The 16,524-nt window shown below is 41.0% G+C and overlaps 1 protein-coding gene across 9 annotated transcripts in view; it reads right to left on the bottom strand.

Annotated features, from left to right (window-relative positions):
* Positions 1 to 16,524, bottom strand: part of pds5a (PDS5 cohesin associated factor A) — a 220,537-nt gene that overhangs the window by 131,877 nt on the left and 72,136 nt on the right. For all 9 annotated transcript variants that reach the window (XM_043692710.1, XM_043692723.1, XM_043692753.1 and 6 more), the window contains exons 5-6: positions 9,910 to 10,007; positions 8,207 to 8,333 (exon numbers count right to left, since the gene is read on the bottom strand). In XM_043692710.1, the coding sequence (XP_043548645.1) occupies positions 8,207 to 8,333; positions 9,910 to 10,007 (225 nt within the window). The remainder of the gene's footprint in view (positions 1 to 8,206; positions 8,334 to 9,909; positions 10,008 to 16,524) is intronic.

Here is a 16,524-nt window from a genome sequence, read left to right as displayed (position 1 = left end):
CAACACGACGGTTGGAGGAAGAGCGCCTCATCTTCCACCTGGGAACCCTCCAACCACAAGGGATGAACTCAGATTTCTCCAGTTTCCTCATTTCCCCTCCCCCCACCTTGTCTCAGGCCCCACCCTCGAACTCAGCACCACCTTCCTAACCTGCAATCTTCTTCCTGACCTCTCTGCCCCCATCCCCACTCCGGCCTATCATCCTCACCTTGACCTCCTTCCACCTAACGCATTTCCAACGTCCCTCCCCCAAGTCCCTCCTCCCTACCTTTTATCTTAGCCTGCTGGACACACTTTCCTCATTCCTGAAGAAGGGCTCATGCCCGAGTACACAGTAGTAACTGTGAATTCAAGTTTTAAAAATCTGGAATGATGACCATGTAACTAATGTTGAATGTCATAAAAACCCATCTGTTTCACGAATATAACATCAGGCAAGGAAATCTGCTATTCATACACAGTCTAGCCTACATGTAACTCAGCAATGTGGTTGGCACTTCAATGTGGTTGATGGGTAATAAATGCTGGGCTTGCTAATGATATCCACATTCCAAGAACATGTATTAGAAAAATGCTATGCAATAAAAATCAGAAGATAAAGCAAGTCTTTAACCTTTCACTCAACATTACTGAAGCACTATTTAAATGATGCACAGATGTCAGTCATCTTTGTTGAGACAAAATAATCTTACAAAATTATACGTTAATCCCTGCACTTGCTTCTGCTAGTTAACTAATTCAAAAAGCATGGGTCCTGAATTAAAAGCAATTATTTTCTAATTAAGGAGGTTGAAGTTAGTACAGGTGCATCTTCTGGATACTGATGCAAGACCGAAGACGACCATTTTAGTCCTTAATCCTTGGTCAAGATCCTTGAAATATGCATCTTGCCACTCTCCCCTCCCTAGCTCTCCACAAATTGCTTAGGTTGCACAAATAAAAGCAGATCTGTTGAGAGAGTAACAGATTTAACTTCCAATATGACATTTCCTTAGAAACGAAGAGAGGTCAAAATGTTTTATGTTGCTGAAAAAGGGATGGGTGGTTAGTTGGAACGCAAGTGTCAGGATAGGCTACTAGGTAGGAGAAATAAATAAAAAGAATTGTGTGGAACAAATGGAAAAATCAGTGGTCATGGTAATTGCTTGATTACAAATTTTACAATATTTATTCTCTTTAAAGATTGGGAAGAAAAAAATAACATTGGTTATAAATATACAAAATGAGAGCTGCAGGAGGGAAATATCAAGAGTAGAACAGATTTTGAAAAGTAAATCTCATCTGGTGGCTGTTAGGGGATAAGAATGTAAGAAGAGAACGGACCAAGTTAGCTTAAAAAAAAAATCAAGATCTGCCAAAGAAAGAAAAAAAAGGAACAGAATCCAAATTGGAATCCACGACTAAAACAGAAAATTATAACATTATAGTTCCAACTGAAATGTGGACAGAGGTGTTAGGGCTCACAGTAAAACATTCCAGAGTACAAACCTTCAGGGGAAAATGGTAAAGAAACCAGAGAATAGATACCGTAATTATATTAAAAACAATATTATTATGACTATTTTGAAGACAATTCAGCTTGTATTCATTTAGAACCAAACTATGTCCTCTGGTTCCACGCACAAATTACCATTAAGGCCCTGAATGGACCGTATTCGTTTCCTTATCATCCTTTTACCTTTAATGCAATTTGAAATAATTTCGGATTTTCCTGTATTTTACCTGCCATTATTCTCACGTGCCCTTTTCGCTCTCCTAATTTTCTTTCCCAATTTCTTTTTTTAAAGTTTCCACTTGCATATTCTGTATTCCTAGAGCTTCTGTTTATCTGAACCCTTGTATCTGCCATAGGCTTCCCTTTCTCTGTTTATCCAATCCTGAATATCCCTTGATATTCAAAGTTTACTGGACCTGTTGATCCCACCATCTACCTTTAATGAAACATGTTGGTCTTGTACCCTCCCCATTTCCTTCCTGAATGTGTCCCACAACTCTGACACATATTTACCTAAAAGTATCTACTTCTAGATCACTTGGCCGAATCATACATGGTCTTAATAAAGTTGGCCTGTCCCCAGCTTAAAATTTGATTCTCGGCCCATCCTTGCCCTTTTCCATAACAATCTTCAACCTAATGAAGTTTAGATCGCTGTCTGCAAAGTTCCATCACTGATGCTTCAAACATCTGCTCAACTTCATCTCCTAAAATTAAGTGAAGACTACCCCCTCTATTTTAAGGCCTCTACACACTAACTTGAAGAGCTCTACTGAATGCATTTTAAGAACACCATTCCCTCTAAACCTTTTACACGATGGCGAAATTGAAATCCCCTATTGTGACCCTATTACTTTTGCCCTTCTCTGAAATTTACCTACAATCTGCTCTTCTATTTGGCCTCAGAATGTGAGGGGGCACAGAGTACACTCCCAGCAATGTGATTGTTCCTTTTCGGTTTTTAAGTTCTATAATCATGACTTAATTTGAGGAGGCTTCTAAGATGCCTTCTATCATTCCTTGTTCCTGCTGTAATTGGTTCCCTGATCAATGTTACAATACTCCCCCCTTCCTTACCTCCTTCCCTACCTAACTTAAAGACCCTATACCCTGGAAGCTTGTATCAAACTGCAATTCCTGCCCCTGCCTCAACCACATCTCAGTGACAACAATGATATCATAAGTTCATATTTTAGTCTGTGCCCTGGAGTCATTCGTTTATTTCGTCTGACTCCTTGCATTGAAACGAATATCATCCAACATTGCCAGACATGACTTCAAGGGCCTATAATTTATATGCCTTCTTGATTTACTTGCTGTCACTTCTACTTTTGGCCATTCATCTAGACTAACCTCCAAATTCTATACTCACTCACATGTGGCACTGCAAGTAACCCAGGGACTACCAACTTTCAGGTGTTGTTCTTTAATTTACTTCCTAGCTTAAATCCCGTTTGGAAAAACCTCATCCCTTTTTCTATCTATGTCATTAGTACCAATGTGTTTGCCTTCCCACTTCGGAATGTCCTGCAACCAGCGATATCCGTGATCCTGGAACCAGGGAGGCAATGCACCATTCTGGAATCTTTTTTGTGGCCACAGAAATGTCTGTCTGTTCATCTTTCAATTTAATCACCTATCACTGACACCCTTTCATTCTTCTTCCTCCCCTCTAGTACAGCAGACCCACCATGTTGCCATGAAGTTGGCTCCTACTCCTTTCCACTGCACAACCATCTCCCCCAACAGTATCCAAAACGGTAGATTGGTTAGAAATGATAATGCCCACTGGGGACTCCTGCACTGTCTGCCTTACTATACTCTGCCTGCTCGTCATCCATGCCCTTGATGCCTGAGCAGTCTTCACCTATGGTGCGACCATCTCACTGAAAGTGCTATTCATAACATGTTCAGCTTTGCAGATGCTCCACAGTGAATTCACCATTGCTCCAGCTCCAAAATGTGACTAGCTAGTAGTTTCAACCCAGACACACTTAAATCTGAATACAATTAACTTGCCTCCCTTACCCTACATTGTTTACTTACATCACTTTATCATACTGGACATGACTTTCACTTATTCTTGTTTTTTCTCAGGTAATCCCTTCCTCCAAATAAAAAAAATGCACTTCTTTAACATCTCAAGCCAATCATCACACCATTTCCCTGTGACAATTTGGCATGACGTTTTCTTCCTCTATCAGCAATTCCCTGAAAATGGAGGCATTAAAGTAGGTCCCTCCTGTGGCACAATGGTACTGTCTCTACTCTTGGACTGGAACGTATGAGTTCAAGTCCCACCTACTCCAGAGTTGTGTAATAACATCTCTAAACAAGTTGATTAGAAAAAGTGTATTAAATTAGGACTCTCCTCTTGTTGCTGTCCCTCTCTGATCCTTGGCCTCAAGTTAACCTGTTACTGACTTGGCCCTATCTGCTGTCCATCTGATCCTGGGACCCAATTTACCTTGTTGCTGACTCTTTTCTCTTTGTTCAGTTGAATCTGCAGCCATCTAGGCAAGTAGAGGGTATTCCATCACACTTCTGACTTGATGGTCAAAAAGCATTACGAGACAGAAGCTGAATTACTCACCACAGAACTTCTAGCCTTTGACCTTTCCCATCGTCTTATAAAACAAAGAACAAGGAACAAAGAAAATTTACAGCCCAGGAATGGGCCCTTCAGCCCTCCAAGCCTGAGCCGATACAAATCTACTGTCTAAACCCGTCGCCCAATTCCTAAGCATCTGTATCCCTCTGCTCCCCACCTACTCATGCATCTGTCCAGATGCATCTTAAATGAATCTACCATGCCTGCCTCTACCACCTCTGCTGGCAATGTGTTCCAAATGCCCACCACCCTCTGTGTAAAAGTACTTGCCGTGTGTATCCCCCTTAAACTTTCCACCTCTCACGTTGAAAGCATGACCTCTCGTTATGGAATCCTTCACCCTAGGAAAAAGCTTGTCTCTATCCACCCTGTCCATACACTTCATGATTTTGTAAATCTCAATCAGGATCCCCCTCCTTTTTTCTAATGAAAACAAGCCTAACCTACTCAACCTCTTTTCATAGCTAGCACCTTCCATACCAGGCAACATCTTCGTAAACCTTCTCTACACCATCTCCACATCCTTTTGGTAATGTGGCGACCAGAACTGTACGCAGTATTCTAAACGTGGCCAAACCAATGTCTTGTACCAATTTTAACATGACTTGCCAGCTCTTATACTCAATACCCCGGCCAATGAAAGCAAGCATACTATATGCCTTCTTGACCACTCTATCCACTTGTGCAGCCACCTTCAGGTTACAATGGACCTGCACTCCCAGATCTCTCTGCCCATCAACTTTTCCCAAGGCTCTACCATTCACTGTATAAGTCGCTCTCGAATTAGTCTTGCCTAAATGCATCACATTTGTCTGGATTGAAATCCATCTGCCACTTTTCCGCCCAACTCTCCAGGCTATCTATATTCTCCTGTATTCTTTGACAGCCCCTTATGCTTTCTGCTACTCCACCAATCTTCATGTCACCTGCAACCTTGCTGATCATACCAACAGTGCCCTCTGATCATTTATGTATATCACAAACAACAGTGATCCCAACACTGACCCCTGTGGAACACCACTGGTCACCTTTTTCCATTTCGAGAAACTCCCTTCAACTACTACACTCTGTCTCCTGTTGCTCAACCAGTTCTTTATACACCTAGCTAGAACACCCTGCGACTTCACTTTCTCCATTAGTCTACCATGGGGAACCTTATCAAACGCCCTACTAAAGTCCATGTATATGTCATCTATCAACTTGGTCACTTCCTCAAAGAACTCTATTAAGTTGGCAAGGCACGATCTCCCCCGCACAAAACCATGTTGCCTATCACCTTTTTAAATATAAATAGATCCTATCCCTCAGTACCCTCTCCAGCAACTTTCCCAACACCGATGTCAGGCTCACTGGTCTGTAGTTACCCAGAATATCTCTACTACCCTTCTTGTACAGGGGGACAACATGGGCAACCTTCCAGTCCTCCGGCACCTCACCTGTATTTAAGGATGCCACAAAGATATCTGTCAGGGCCCCAGCTATTTCCTCTCTCACCTCCCTCAGCAAACTAGGATAGATCCCATCGGTCCTGGAGATTTGTCCACCTTAATAACCTCTAGCCTACCCAACACATCTTCCTTACTTATGTCAACGTGATCCAGACTAATGAAACCTCTACCTCTAATCTCAACATTCATCATGTTCCTCTCCTCAGTGAACACTGATGCAAAGAAATCATTCAGAATCTCACCCATTCTCTCACGTTCGACACACAGCCTTCCTTTATTATCCTTTAGTGGACCAATCCTTTCTCTAGTTACCCTTTCTCTAGTATTTAGATGACTAGTTCAGTTCAATTTCTGATTAATGGAAGCCCCAAGAATGTTAACAGCAGTCGATTCAGCAATGGTAATGATCATATCTAGTGAGCTGATTCAACTCTCTTCTTAGATATAATTGTTTGGCACTTGGATGATGTGAATATTACTTGCCACTCATCAGCCCAAGCCTGGATACTGTTCAGTTCTTGCTGCATTTGGAGATGGATTGCTTCAATATCTGAAAAATATGTAGCCCCTTGATATTTCACAGACCTTTTTTAAAAATTGTGATCATAGCCTAACTGGTCGATCCTTGAATCCTGAATCCTGAGTGGAAAATCCAACTGAAAAGCAAGCGTTTTTCACTTCAAAAGATTCTGTGCACTAAACAACTCCCATTCCCTCACTTGCTCTAAAGTCTTTACCCCTCCTTTGCCCAACCCCACACTCCTCACCGTCACAGGGTTCTCACCTGCAGGAAAAGGAATCGACGTACAAGAAAACGTGGGCGGCACGGTGGCACAGTGGCTAGCACTGTTGCCTCACAGCGCCAGAGACCCGGGTTCAATTCCCGCCTCAGGCGACTGACTGCGTCGAGTTTGCACGTTCTCCCCGTGTCTGCGTGGGTTTCCTCCGGGTGCTCCGGTTTCCTCCCACATCACAAAGATGTGCAGGGTCAGGTGAATTGGCCATACTAAATTGCCCGTAGTTTTAGGTAAGGGGTAAATGTAGGGGTATAGGTGGGTTTGGCTTTGGCGGGTCGGTGTGGACTTGTTGGGCCGAAGGGCCTGTTTCTACACTGTAATCTAATCTAATCTAATCTAATCTAAAACCTTCAAGCACATACAACACCAGAATACCTGAAAACCCTTGAAGAAACTCAAATTTGTTGATCAAATTATAAACCATATGATGCACTCCAAGTGCCTTAGGACGGATAGGATTTCTCTGGGTTCATAGCAGCTCTTATTATACTACATATGAAATTGTTTCACAGCTTTGAAAAATGCGATAAGTCCTAGTTTTGTTTCTTTAGTAAACAAAAACTTTACTGAGTTAACAGAGCAGTTAGAACCATACATATTTGAATAACAAGGTGACTGAATGCCAACATCCAATTGTATAAGCTTGGGTAACAGTGGTGGGATCTGCAGCACGAAAGGGATTCATCTGCTTACATTTACTCATGAATAGCCAACTCATTGCACCTTCTTAGTTGCAAGTTACCTTAAAATTGCAGTCTTCTGCTTCTTAGTTTCAACAAGACAGTTGTTCCACCACTGGGGGCTTGTATATGTGAACATAATTCTGCTAGAAAATAGAATCTATTGTGATTTCTGATCACTCTGGCACCTCCAATATCCCAGTCTTTATTTCTACCTCCTTCGTAGCTCCAAAGATACTGATTTCACATCATGGATTTCTTCATTCTCTCTCAGAACCTCAAAACTGTAAAATGCATTATAATTCTCAACCTTTCCTCCTCCTGTAATTTATCTTTCAGTTGGTTGGACAGCTGTTTGCAAAGCAGAGTGAGATCAATAGCGCAGTTCAATTCCTGCACCAACTGAGGTTACCATGAAGGAGTCTTCTTCTCAACCTCTCCCCTCACCTGAGACATTGTGACCTTCAGGTTAGACCACAACTAGCTCTCTTCTCTTGAACGAGAGAGCAGGCCTATGGCGACTTGACCGTTTAATGTCGGTTTTATATCATATTACCTGTAATTTACTTTCCATGTTTGAAATTTGGTGGCATGCTGCAAAGTAGACACCGAATATCACCTTAGTTGCTCATGAAAAATATCTTCAAGCCACACACGGTTCTGAATGGACACAAATTATCTGAGTTGACTTGGTATATTTGCGGGAGAATTCAGTGGAACGATGAAGTACAAGAATGGTGGTACTGGTAATCACAGAAAATAGGTTTCTTTTTCAAAAGAAGTATGATAAGCACAATAAAAATGAAGCTAAAGGTGCAGTTCAGCATGAAATTTCACAAATAAAAAGCAGATCAGCTCATTACATTATAAAGATGCAACAGAAGACCACAAATGAAACTATGGTAGATAGTCAAATAATTTTGGATCACAGTTTAATGTGCTTTAAATCCTCAGACAACATCTCAAAGACTTGTAAAAAGTGGATTCAATGAAAAGGCACGAAAAAGAATAGACATTGAGAACTGTCATCATCCAAGAGACAAATCTGATGCACTACAGGCAAGATGTGAGAAAACAGCAGTTTAGGACAACTGCAATTTAACAGTTATCAGATGCTTATTTCTACTTCAGATAATTTTGTTTCCTATCAAAATATCTCATTCAAAATCAAATACCTTGTGAGCAGGAATAAGGTTGATAAGAATAGAGTCCAGTAGGTCCTGAGTTACTCCATCTCCTTCCATGATGATAGAACTCATCAAATCCAACATGTGCATCTGAACCTTCTGATTGTGGCTGTTGCTACAATAAAAACATGTTCAAATCATCATTGATTACAGAACTACCTCCTACAGTTCCTCATTCTGCAAATAGGATTATTAGTGCACCTCTTGAAAACAGACTCTGTGTGCCTCCTGTAGTTGCTGCATTTGGGAATAACAACTTTTGAAAAAAACTCAGGGATACTATTTACAAACATGTGAATTAAGAGTAGTCGTCCACTCAGCTCTTCGAGCCTACTCAATCATTTGACAAGGACATAGCTGATCTGACTGTGGCTTCTACTTTCCTGCTACTGCCTATACTGTACTCTACAATGTCCTAAACCTATGGCGATTTTTATGTTTGAAGTTCAAATTGTCACTTTTACTTTGATTGGATGGCATTTTGCCATGCAACTATGAAAAGGTGGCTTACAATTATAATACCACTGAACATAAACATTTGATCACCTTTCCTGATCCTGTTACCACAAATATATAATCAAAAGATTGATACAACACATTGTATTTAATTCGAATTTACAGTGAGCAGGAAAATGTATATTTAGAACTTCACAAATCAAATTTTGGAGAAAACTAACAAACTAAACCCCACACCAGAGATTGCACCAGATAGTAGAGATAATTGATTAATCTAATGTGCTCTTTGTATCACCTGTAATTGTCAAAAACACACTACTCAACAAAAGCACAATATCTAGCGCTAGCTTTTATTGTGTGACAATATTTGAACGCACATGGAATGATCATTTAAGAAATTAAACATAGACAAAAAGAATTCCTCAGTGACTAAGATTAATCAAGATTCAATGATATATGTGAATGCGAACTATATAAATGCCACGACTATTTTATAGTATAAAAAGGTGAGTAATTCAAACATAGCACACATTGCAATATTCAACGGGAAGATCTGTTTAAGTTCTTCCATTTGTCTACAATACTGCTTCCCTGAAAATGGTTACACAGAAGGAAATTGGAAAACAGTATTAATGGGAAACAAAAAGCAACTTAAAAAATGGTATCTGCATTTCAGCAGTTAATATGCCCAGACAAACAAGCTGCAAGATGCCAACTTTGATCTTTAGTCCAAGTTCTCTCAGGATAGACTAAGTGGAAGGACAACGGAAACGCAAATTGCAATACTGGACCAAAATTTCTCCCCATGTCTGCGTGCTTTCCTCCGGTTTCCTCCCGCAATCCAAAGACGTGCAGGTTAGGTGAATTGGCCATGCTAAATTGCCCATAGTGTTCAGGAATATCTAGGTTAGGCGCTTTAGTTAGGTGTAAATATAGAGTAATAAGGGTAGGGGAAATGGGCCTGAGTGGGTTACTCTTCGGAGGGTCAGTGTGGACTAGTTGGGCTGAATGGCCCGTTTCCACACTGCAGGGATTCTCATGATTCTGAAACACCAAATCTAATATTTCTTTGGGCAGACTCATATCTATTAGATTTATATGCCTTGCATTCAGTATATAGGGTTCACACTAAGTACAGCTAGAAAAAAAGAGGAAATAAATAATTTTCTCCTGTTTTTAACTTTTGAAACAAAATATGATGTAACAAAGTATATTGGGAGTTAAAAAATACTTACTTAATGACCGAGAAGAGAGTCCTGAAGAGCTGTATAAAAATCTCATTACAATCTTCAAGCTCAAAACAGATGTTATATGACTTGACCCACGCCAAATTCTGTGGAGCAAAATTATGTACTAAGTTTATTATTCCCAAGAAAATAATTAAACAGCATAAGACATAGGAGCCGAAGTAGGCCATTCAGCCTATCAAGTCTGCTCCAATGAAATTACGGTTGATCTCATTGTCACCAATTCTATTTTCCTGCTTTTCCTCTTTATTCTCTTGCTTGTTAATTCAATATCTGCAGAAACATAACTTCAAAATAATCAGCATTAAGAAAACAAACTATAAATATCTGGGCTCCCAAATATTTTTAAACAAATAAATAGAGCAAATGCTGAAATAGAACATCATTCACGGTTTTTAAAATGACACACTCACAATACGGCTGAGATTTGAAATTTAGGGTTACAATGGTCAAGTGCATCCAATTGATTTATTAGATTTTTTTATGAATTAAGTGCTATATTTCACATTGTTTTTGTCAAAAATAAGAACTTGCACATGGAAGAGACAGGAATTGCTCAAGAATGTCTCCAAAACTACAGATAATACGAGTTGAGATTATAATCCAGCAAACTTGATTTAAAACTAAATAGCATTCACTGCTACTCGAACGATATGGAAGTATATAATGTTGAAAATTTATGAAAAACATCAAGAAAACCCCAATGATTTTTTTTCTAAATACATAAACAGTAGAGGATTACAACACAGATAATCTGATAAAAGACTCTTAGGAGCCATTAGCGTAAACTGTTTGCAGAGGGGTAGGAAGTTGGAATGGCTCTTATTAAATATTTTGCATCAATTTTCACAAATATGAGACTCTACTTGGAGGTGATTCTGAAAGGTAGGATTTACATGCAATTGGAGAGGCAAGGGATAGTCAGCATGGTTTTCATTAAAATCCCTACAGTATGGAAGCAGAGCATTTGGCCCATCGAGTCCACAACCGACCCTCTGACAAACCTCCCACACAGACCTCCACCACCCCAATCTCTGTAACCCTGTATTCCCCATGGCTAACGCACCGAGCCTGCACATCCCTGGACACTTTGCACAACTTAGCATAGCCAATCCACTTAACCTGCACATCTTTGGACTGTGGGAGGAAACCAGAGAACCATGAGGTAACCCATGCAGATATGGGGAGAATGTGCAAACTCCACACAGACAGTCGTCCAAGGCTGGAATTGAACCTGGGTCCCTGGCATTGTGAGGGGGTTTTATGCAAGGGAAATTGTCTCACACGAACTTGAGTTTTTTGAGGAAGTAACCAAAATGATCGATGAGGGCAGAGCGATAAATGTTGTTACTTTGATTTTAGTAAAGCCTTTGATAGGCACTGTATGATAGAGTAATTAGTAAGGTGAGATCACGCAAGATTCCCAGTGAGCTTACCAATGGATAAAAGATTATTGTGACGGCAGGAACAGAGGGTGGTGATGGAGGATTGTTTTTCCGAATGGGGAACCCATTACCAACGGTATTCTACAGGGATTGGTACTGGGTCCACTTCTGTTTGTCATTTACATAAATCATTTCAATAAGAATACAGGAGGTGCAGTTAGTAAGTTTGCAGATGACACCAAAATTGGTGGTGGAGCGGGCTGTAAAAATGTTACCTCAGATGACAAAGAAATCTTAATCGATTAGGTCAATGGGCTAAGGAGTAGTAAACAGAGTTTAATTTGGATAAATGTGAAATTTTCCAGTTTGGTAAAACAAACAAAGGCAGGACTTATACAGTTAAAAGTAGAGCCCAGGAGTGTTATAGGAAAAAACAATGTTGCAAAGACTAGCAGTAAGCCGGAGGATTTCAAAAGTTTAGCAGAAGGCTATCAAAACAAATTGTGGGATAATATAAACTTTGAGACTAAACTTGCAAGTAACAGCAAGATTGACAGCAAGAGCTTCCTGAAATATCCAAATAGGAAGAGAAAAAGTGAACATAGGTCCATTAGAGAACAAGGTTGGAAAAATATTAATGGGGAACCAGGAAATTGCAAAGGAATTGAATAAATACTTTGCATCAGTCTTCAAGTAGCATTCCCAATGACTAATAATGAAGGAGCAAAAGGAAGAGCAGAAATAAACATTATCAGAGAAGACATATGAGTGGAACGAATGGTGCCAAAGATTGATAAATCCCCTAGACCCGATGAAATGCATCCCAGGATACTGAAGGAAGTAGCTATGGAGATAGTGATGCATTGGCAACAATTTTCCAAGAATCCTTGGAATATGGAAAAGTCCCAGAGGACTAGAAAACTGCGAATTTCACCCCTTTATTTCAGAAGGGAAGGAAAACAGCAAGTTAGCTTGACATCTGTCATTGGGAAAATGCTAAGAGTCTATTATAAATGATGTAATAGCACAGCATTTATAAATTCATACCATGATCAAGCAGAGTCAGCATAGCTTCATGACGGGGAAGTCATGCCTGACAAATTTACTTTTAAGTTCTTTGAGTGGCTATCAAGCAGGATAGAGTGGTAGAGGTCTACAGCAAGAAAAAGGTCCTTCAGCCCATAGAGCCTGTGCTGGTCAAAAACAGCCATCTAACTATTCCAATCCATGTTCCAGCACTTGGCCAGTTGCCTTGTATATCTTGGCATCATATCTGTACTTCTAAATACTACTTAAATGTTATGAGGATTTCTGTTTTTACCTCACTTAGGCACTGAGTTGCAGATTCTCAACAAGCTCTGGGTGAAAGGATTTTTCCTCATCCTATGTAAATCTCATATCAATTTCCTTGGGCATTCATCCCTCCACCAAGAGGAAAAGATCATTTCGGTGGACCTTGTCTATGCCCTTAGAATTTTACATATTTCAATCATATTCTCTCTCTCAATCTCAAACCTGATCAACCTTCCCATATTCAAGTCTAAATCACTGGACAGTGAAGAAGGTTACCTCAGAGTGCAACAGAATTTGATCAGATGGGTCAATGGGACGAGGAGTGGTAGATGAAGTTTAATTTAGATAAACGTGAGGTACTGCATTTTGGAAACTCAAATCAGAGCAGGACTTAATGGTAAGGTCCTGGGGAGTGTTGTTGAACAAAGAGACCTTGGAGTGCAGGTTCATAGTTTCTTAAAGGTGGAGTCTCAGGTAGATAGGATAGTGCAGAAGGAGTTTAGTATGCTTTCCTTTATTGGTCAGAGCATTGAGTATAGGAGTTGACCATATAGAGGCTTATAAAAACATGATGGGCATGGATAGGATAAATAGAGGAGTCCAGAACAAAATGGCATAGATTACTTACAGTGTGGAAACAGGCCCTTCGGCCCAACAAGTCTACACCGACCCACCGAAACGCAACCCACCCAGACCCATTCCCCTACATTTACCCCTCACCTAACACTACGGGCAATTTAGCATGGCCAATTCACCGAACCTGCACATTTTTGGACTGAGAGAGGAAATCCGCGCACCCGGAGGAAACCCACGCAGACACAGGAAGAATGTGCAAACTCCACACAGTCAGTCGCCTGAGGCGGGAATTGAATCCAGGTCTCTAGCACTGTGAGGCAGCAGTGCTAACCACTGTGCCGCCTAGGTTTAGGGTGAGAAGGGAAAGTTTTAAAAGGGACCCAAGAGGCCCTTGGGTGGTGCATGTATGGAATGAGCTGCCAGAGGAAGTGGTGGAGACTGGTACAATTATAACGTTTAAAAGGCATCTGGAAGGGTACATGAATCGGAAGGAGTTAGAGGGATATAGGCCAAGTGCTGGCGAATGGGACTACATTAATTTCGGATATCTGGTCACAATAGACGAGTTGGACTGAAGACTCTATTTCCGTGCTGTACATCTCTACAACCCTATATGACTCTTATACATACCACAAACAAAGGTCCCCAACACCGATTCTGTGGAACTTCCATGGACAGAGGCTTCCAGTCAAAACAAATTCCATGACCATCACCCCTGCTTCCTACCACTCAGCCAATTCTGGATCCATTAGTCAAATTTCCCAATGTTGGATATGTACAATCATTCATACAGTCAGGACTGCCTCCCATCCTCTCTGAGAGAAACAAATATATGTCCTTTATTCTTAAGAGGGGAAAAGCCCCAGAGGATCGTACTGCAACACATTACCTTCTAATAAAGAAGAGATTGATGGATTCTGGCTTCCCAGAGGAGTTTCCTGTTTGAGAGATTTATTTGAGGGGGAGGTCTTGATGTCCTTCGAGCAGTTGAGCCAGAAATACGAACCATCTCGGAGGGACCTCTTTCGTTTTTTTTCAGATTAGGGATTTATACAGAAAAAGACTACATTAATGGTTAGTCCCTATACGTCTGATGTGGAGAGGAGAGTACTTCAGTCCACAGCTATTATCTTGGTCAGAAATATTGCAAAGAAATCTGGATTTTCAAATTTTGCCAAAAATGCTAGCATTGAGATTAGAGAAAGTCTTGCCCTCCATCGTAAAGGAGGACCAGACAGGTTTTATTAGGGGTTGCAGGTCTTCTAATAACCAAGTACTGAATATGGTTCAGGTATGCCAGCAAGGGTAGATTCCAGGCTTGATAGTCTCCCTGAATGTGGAGAAAGCATTTGACTGGGTGGAGTGGCTGTACCTCTTCTATGTCCTAGAACAGTTTGGTCTTGGAGGGGTCTTGGCCAGGTGGGTGGCACTGTTATATAGTGACCCTAAGGCAGTGGTACTCACCAATGATATAAGGTCTGACAATTTTAATATTGGTGAAGGCAGCCGACAAGGGTATCCCCTTTCACAGTTGCTATCTACACTGGTGATAACCTCTGCCAATGGCTCAATCTGGAGTGACACCAATATAATTGCCTCAGAGGGAAGATCAGGAGGGCATAAGATCATCCTTTATGCAGGTGACATTCTTCTTTTTCTAACTAACCCATCAATATCTATAATCACTTGTATTAAGTGATTAAATTATTTGGTTCTCTCTTGGGATATAAAATTAATTTTATGAAGTCAGAAGCCATGCCCGTGGGGGGGTCTTGTTAGAGTAACTGATCTTGGGGGTGGAATCCAATTCCCTTTCAGATGGTCACAGGAAGGTTCCCTGTATTTAGACGTTTTTATCACCCCGGCCTTCGATCAATTATATACGGCTAATTTTGTGCAGTTGCTAGAGAAAAATAAGACAGGATCTTCAGCGCTGGGAGTTTCTTCCGATATCCTGGTTAGGTAGAATAGCTCTGGTCAAAATAAATGTTCTTCCTCATTTATTATATCCCATGCAAATGCTCTCTTTGATGCTACCTAGGCAAGCATTACGGAAACTTAACAGCTTAGTTCTTTTATCTGGCATCATAGGCAGCCTCTTATTAAGCTTACCAAATTGCAGCTCCCAGGGATAGAGGGTGTGGACTTTCAAGATTTTAAGAAATATCAATTAAGTTTCTTGTTATCCTATGTGGGTGATTGGGCTTGCCAGGACCCAAAGTCAATTTGGCTGGACATTGAGGCCTCCCAGGTGAAATGCCTTCTCATTAATTTGGTATTTATGGACAAAATGAGGACTGTTATGGACCACTGCAGAAATCAGATTGTCCTTAACATGGTTAAAGCATGGAGAAAGATGCAACAAAGTGAGGGCAATTCACAAAAAAATTCCCCTTTTACTCCCAAAGTAGGAATGCCAGAATTCCAGCAGAGATTGATGGATTCTGGCTTCCCAGAGGAGTTTCCTGTCTGGGAGATTTATTTGAGGGGGAGGTCTTGACGTCTTTCGAGCAGTTGAGCCAGAAATATGAACTATCCAGGAGGGACCTCTTTCCTTTTTTTCAGATTAGGGCCTTTATACAGAAAAAGACTACATTAAATGGTTAGTCCCTATATGTCTGATGTAGAGAGGAGAGCACTTCAGTCCACAATTATGCTCTCGGTCAGCACTCTCTATCGTTTATTAGAAGGTAACGTCTCGAAGGACGTTGAGCGGCTGTGCGGGATCAGGAGTGAGGAATTGGGGGTGAAGATTTCGTCAGAGGCATGGGAGGATATTTGGGAGAACACAAGGAAGATTTCAATCTGCAACAGGACGAGGGCTATGCAACTCCACAAGGCTTATTTGGCACCAAAGCAGCTTGCGAAATTTAAGACTGGAGCATCTCCAATGTGCCCCAAATGTAAAACGGATGTTGGTACTCTTACTCATTGCTTGTGGTCATGCCACAAGCTTCGTAGGTATAGCGAGTATCTTGGGAACTGAGGTCAAGCTAGATCCAGGGTCCCTCCTCTTGGGTTCACCGAATTTCCCCTCTTTGAAAGTGCATGGGAAGAAACAGTTTAATATTCATTTTGGGCGAGGAAGAACATTTTGATGAGCTGGGTGTCAGAGAATCCCCCAGGGCTCTTGGGGTGGCATAGATTAGTTATGGAGCACACCCCCTATGAACTTCCTTACTAATATGGTGCACCAGAAAATGATGTTCTTTTATAGGACATGGTGGCCTTTTTTGAACTATATAGACACAGACTTGTCAGCTATAATGTTCAGGGCCTTTGTGCAGCCATGAGGGCCCTGGGAGGTCCAACTGATGCTCCTGGTAATGAGGAGCTTTGGTGGGGCTGC

The sequence above is a fragment of the Chiloscyllium plagiosum genome, chromosome 1 (assembly GCF_004010195.1).
Source record: "Chiloscyllium plagiosum isolate BGI_BamShark_2017 chromosome 1, ASM401019v2, whole genome shotgun sequence".
NCBI classification, from domain to species: Eukaryota; Metazoa; Chordata; class Chondrichthyes; order Orectolobiformes; family Hemiscylliidae; genus Chiloscyllium; species Chiloscyllium plagiosum.
Note: the sequence above shows the minus strand (reverse complement) of the source record. Positions and strands in the feature narration are given on the sequence as shown.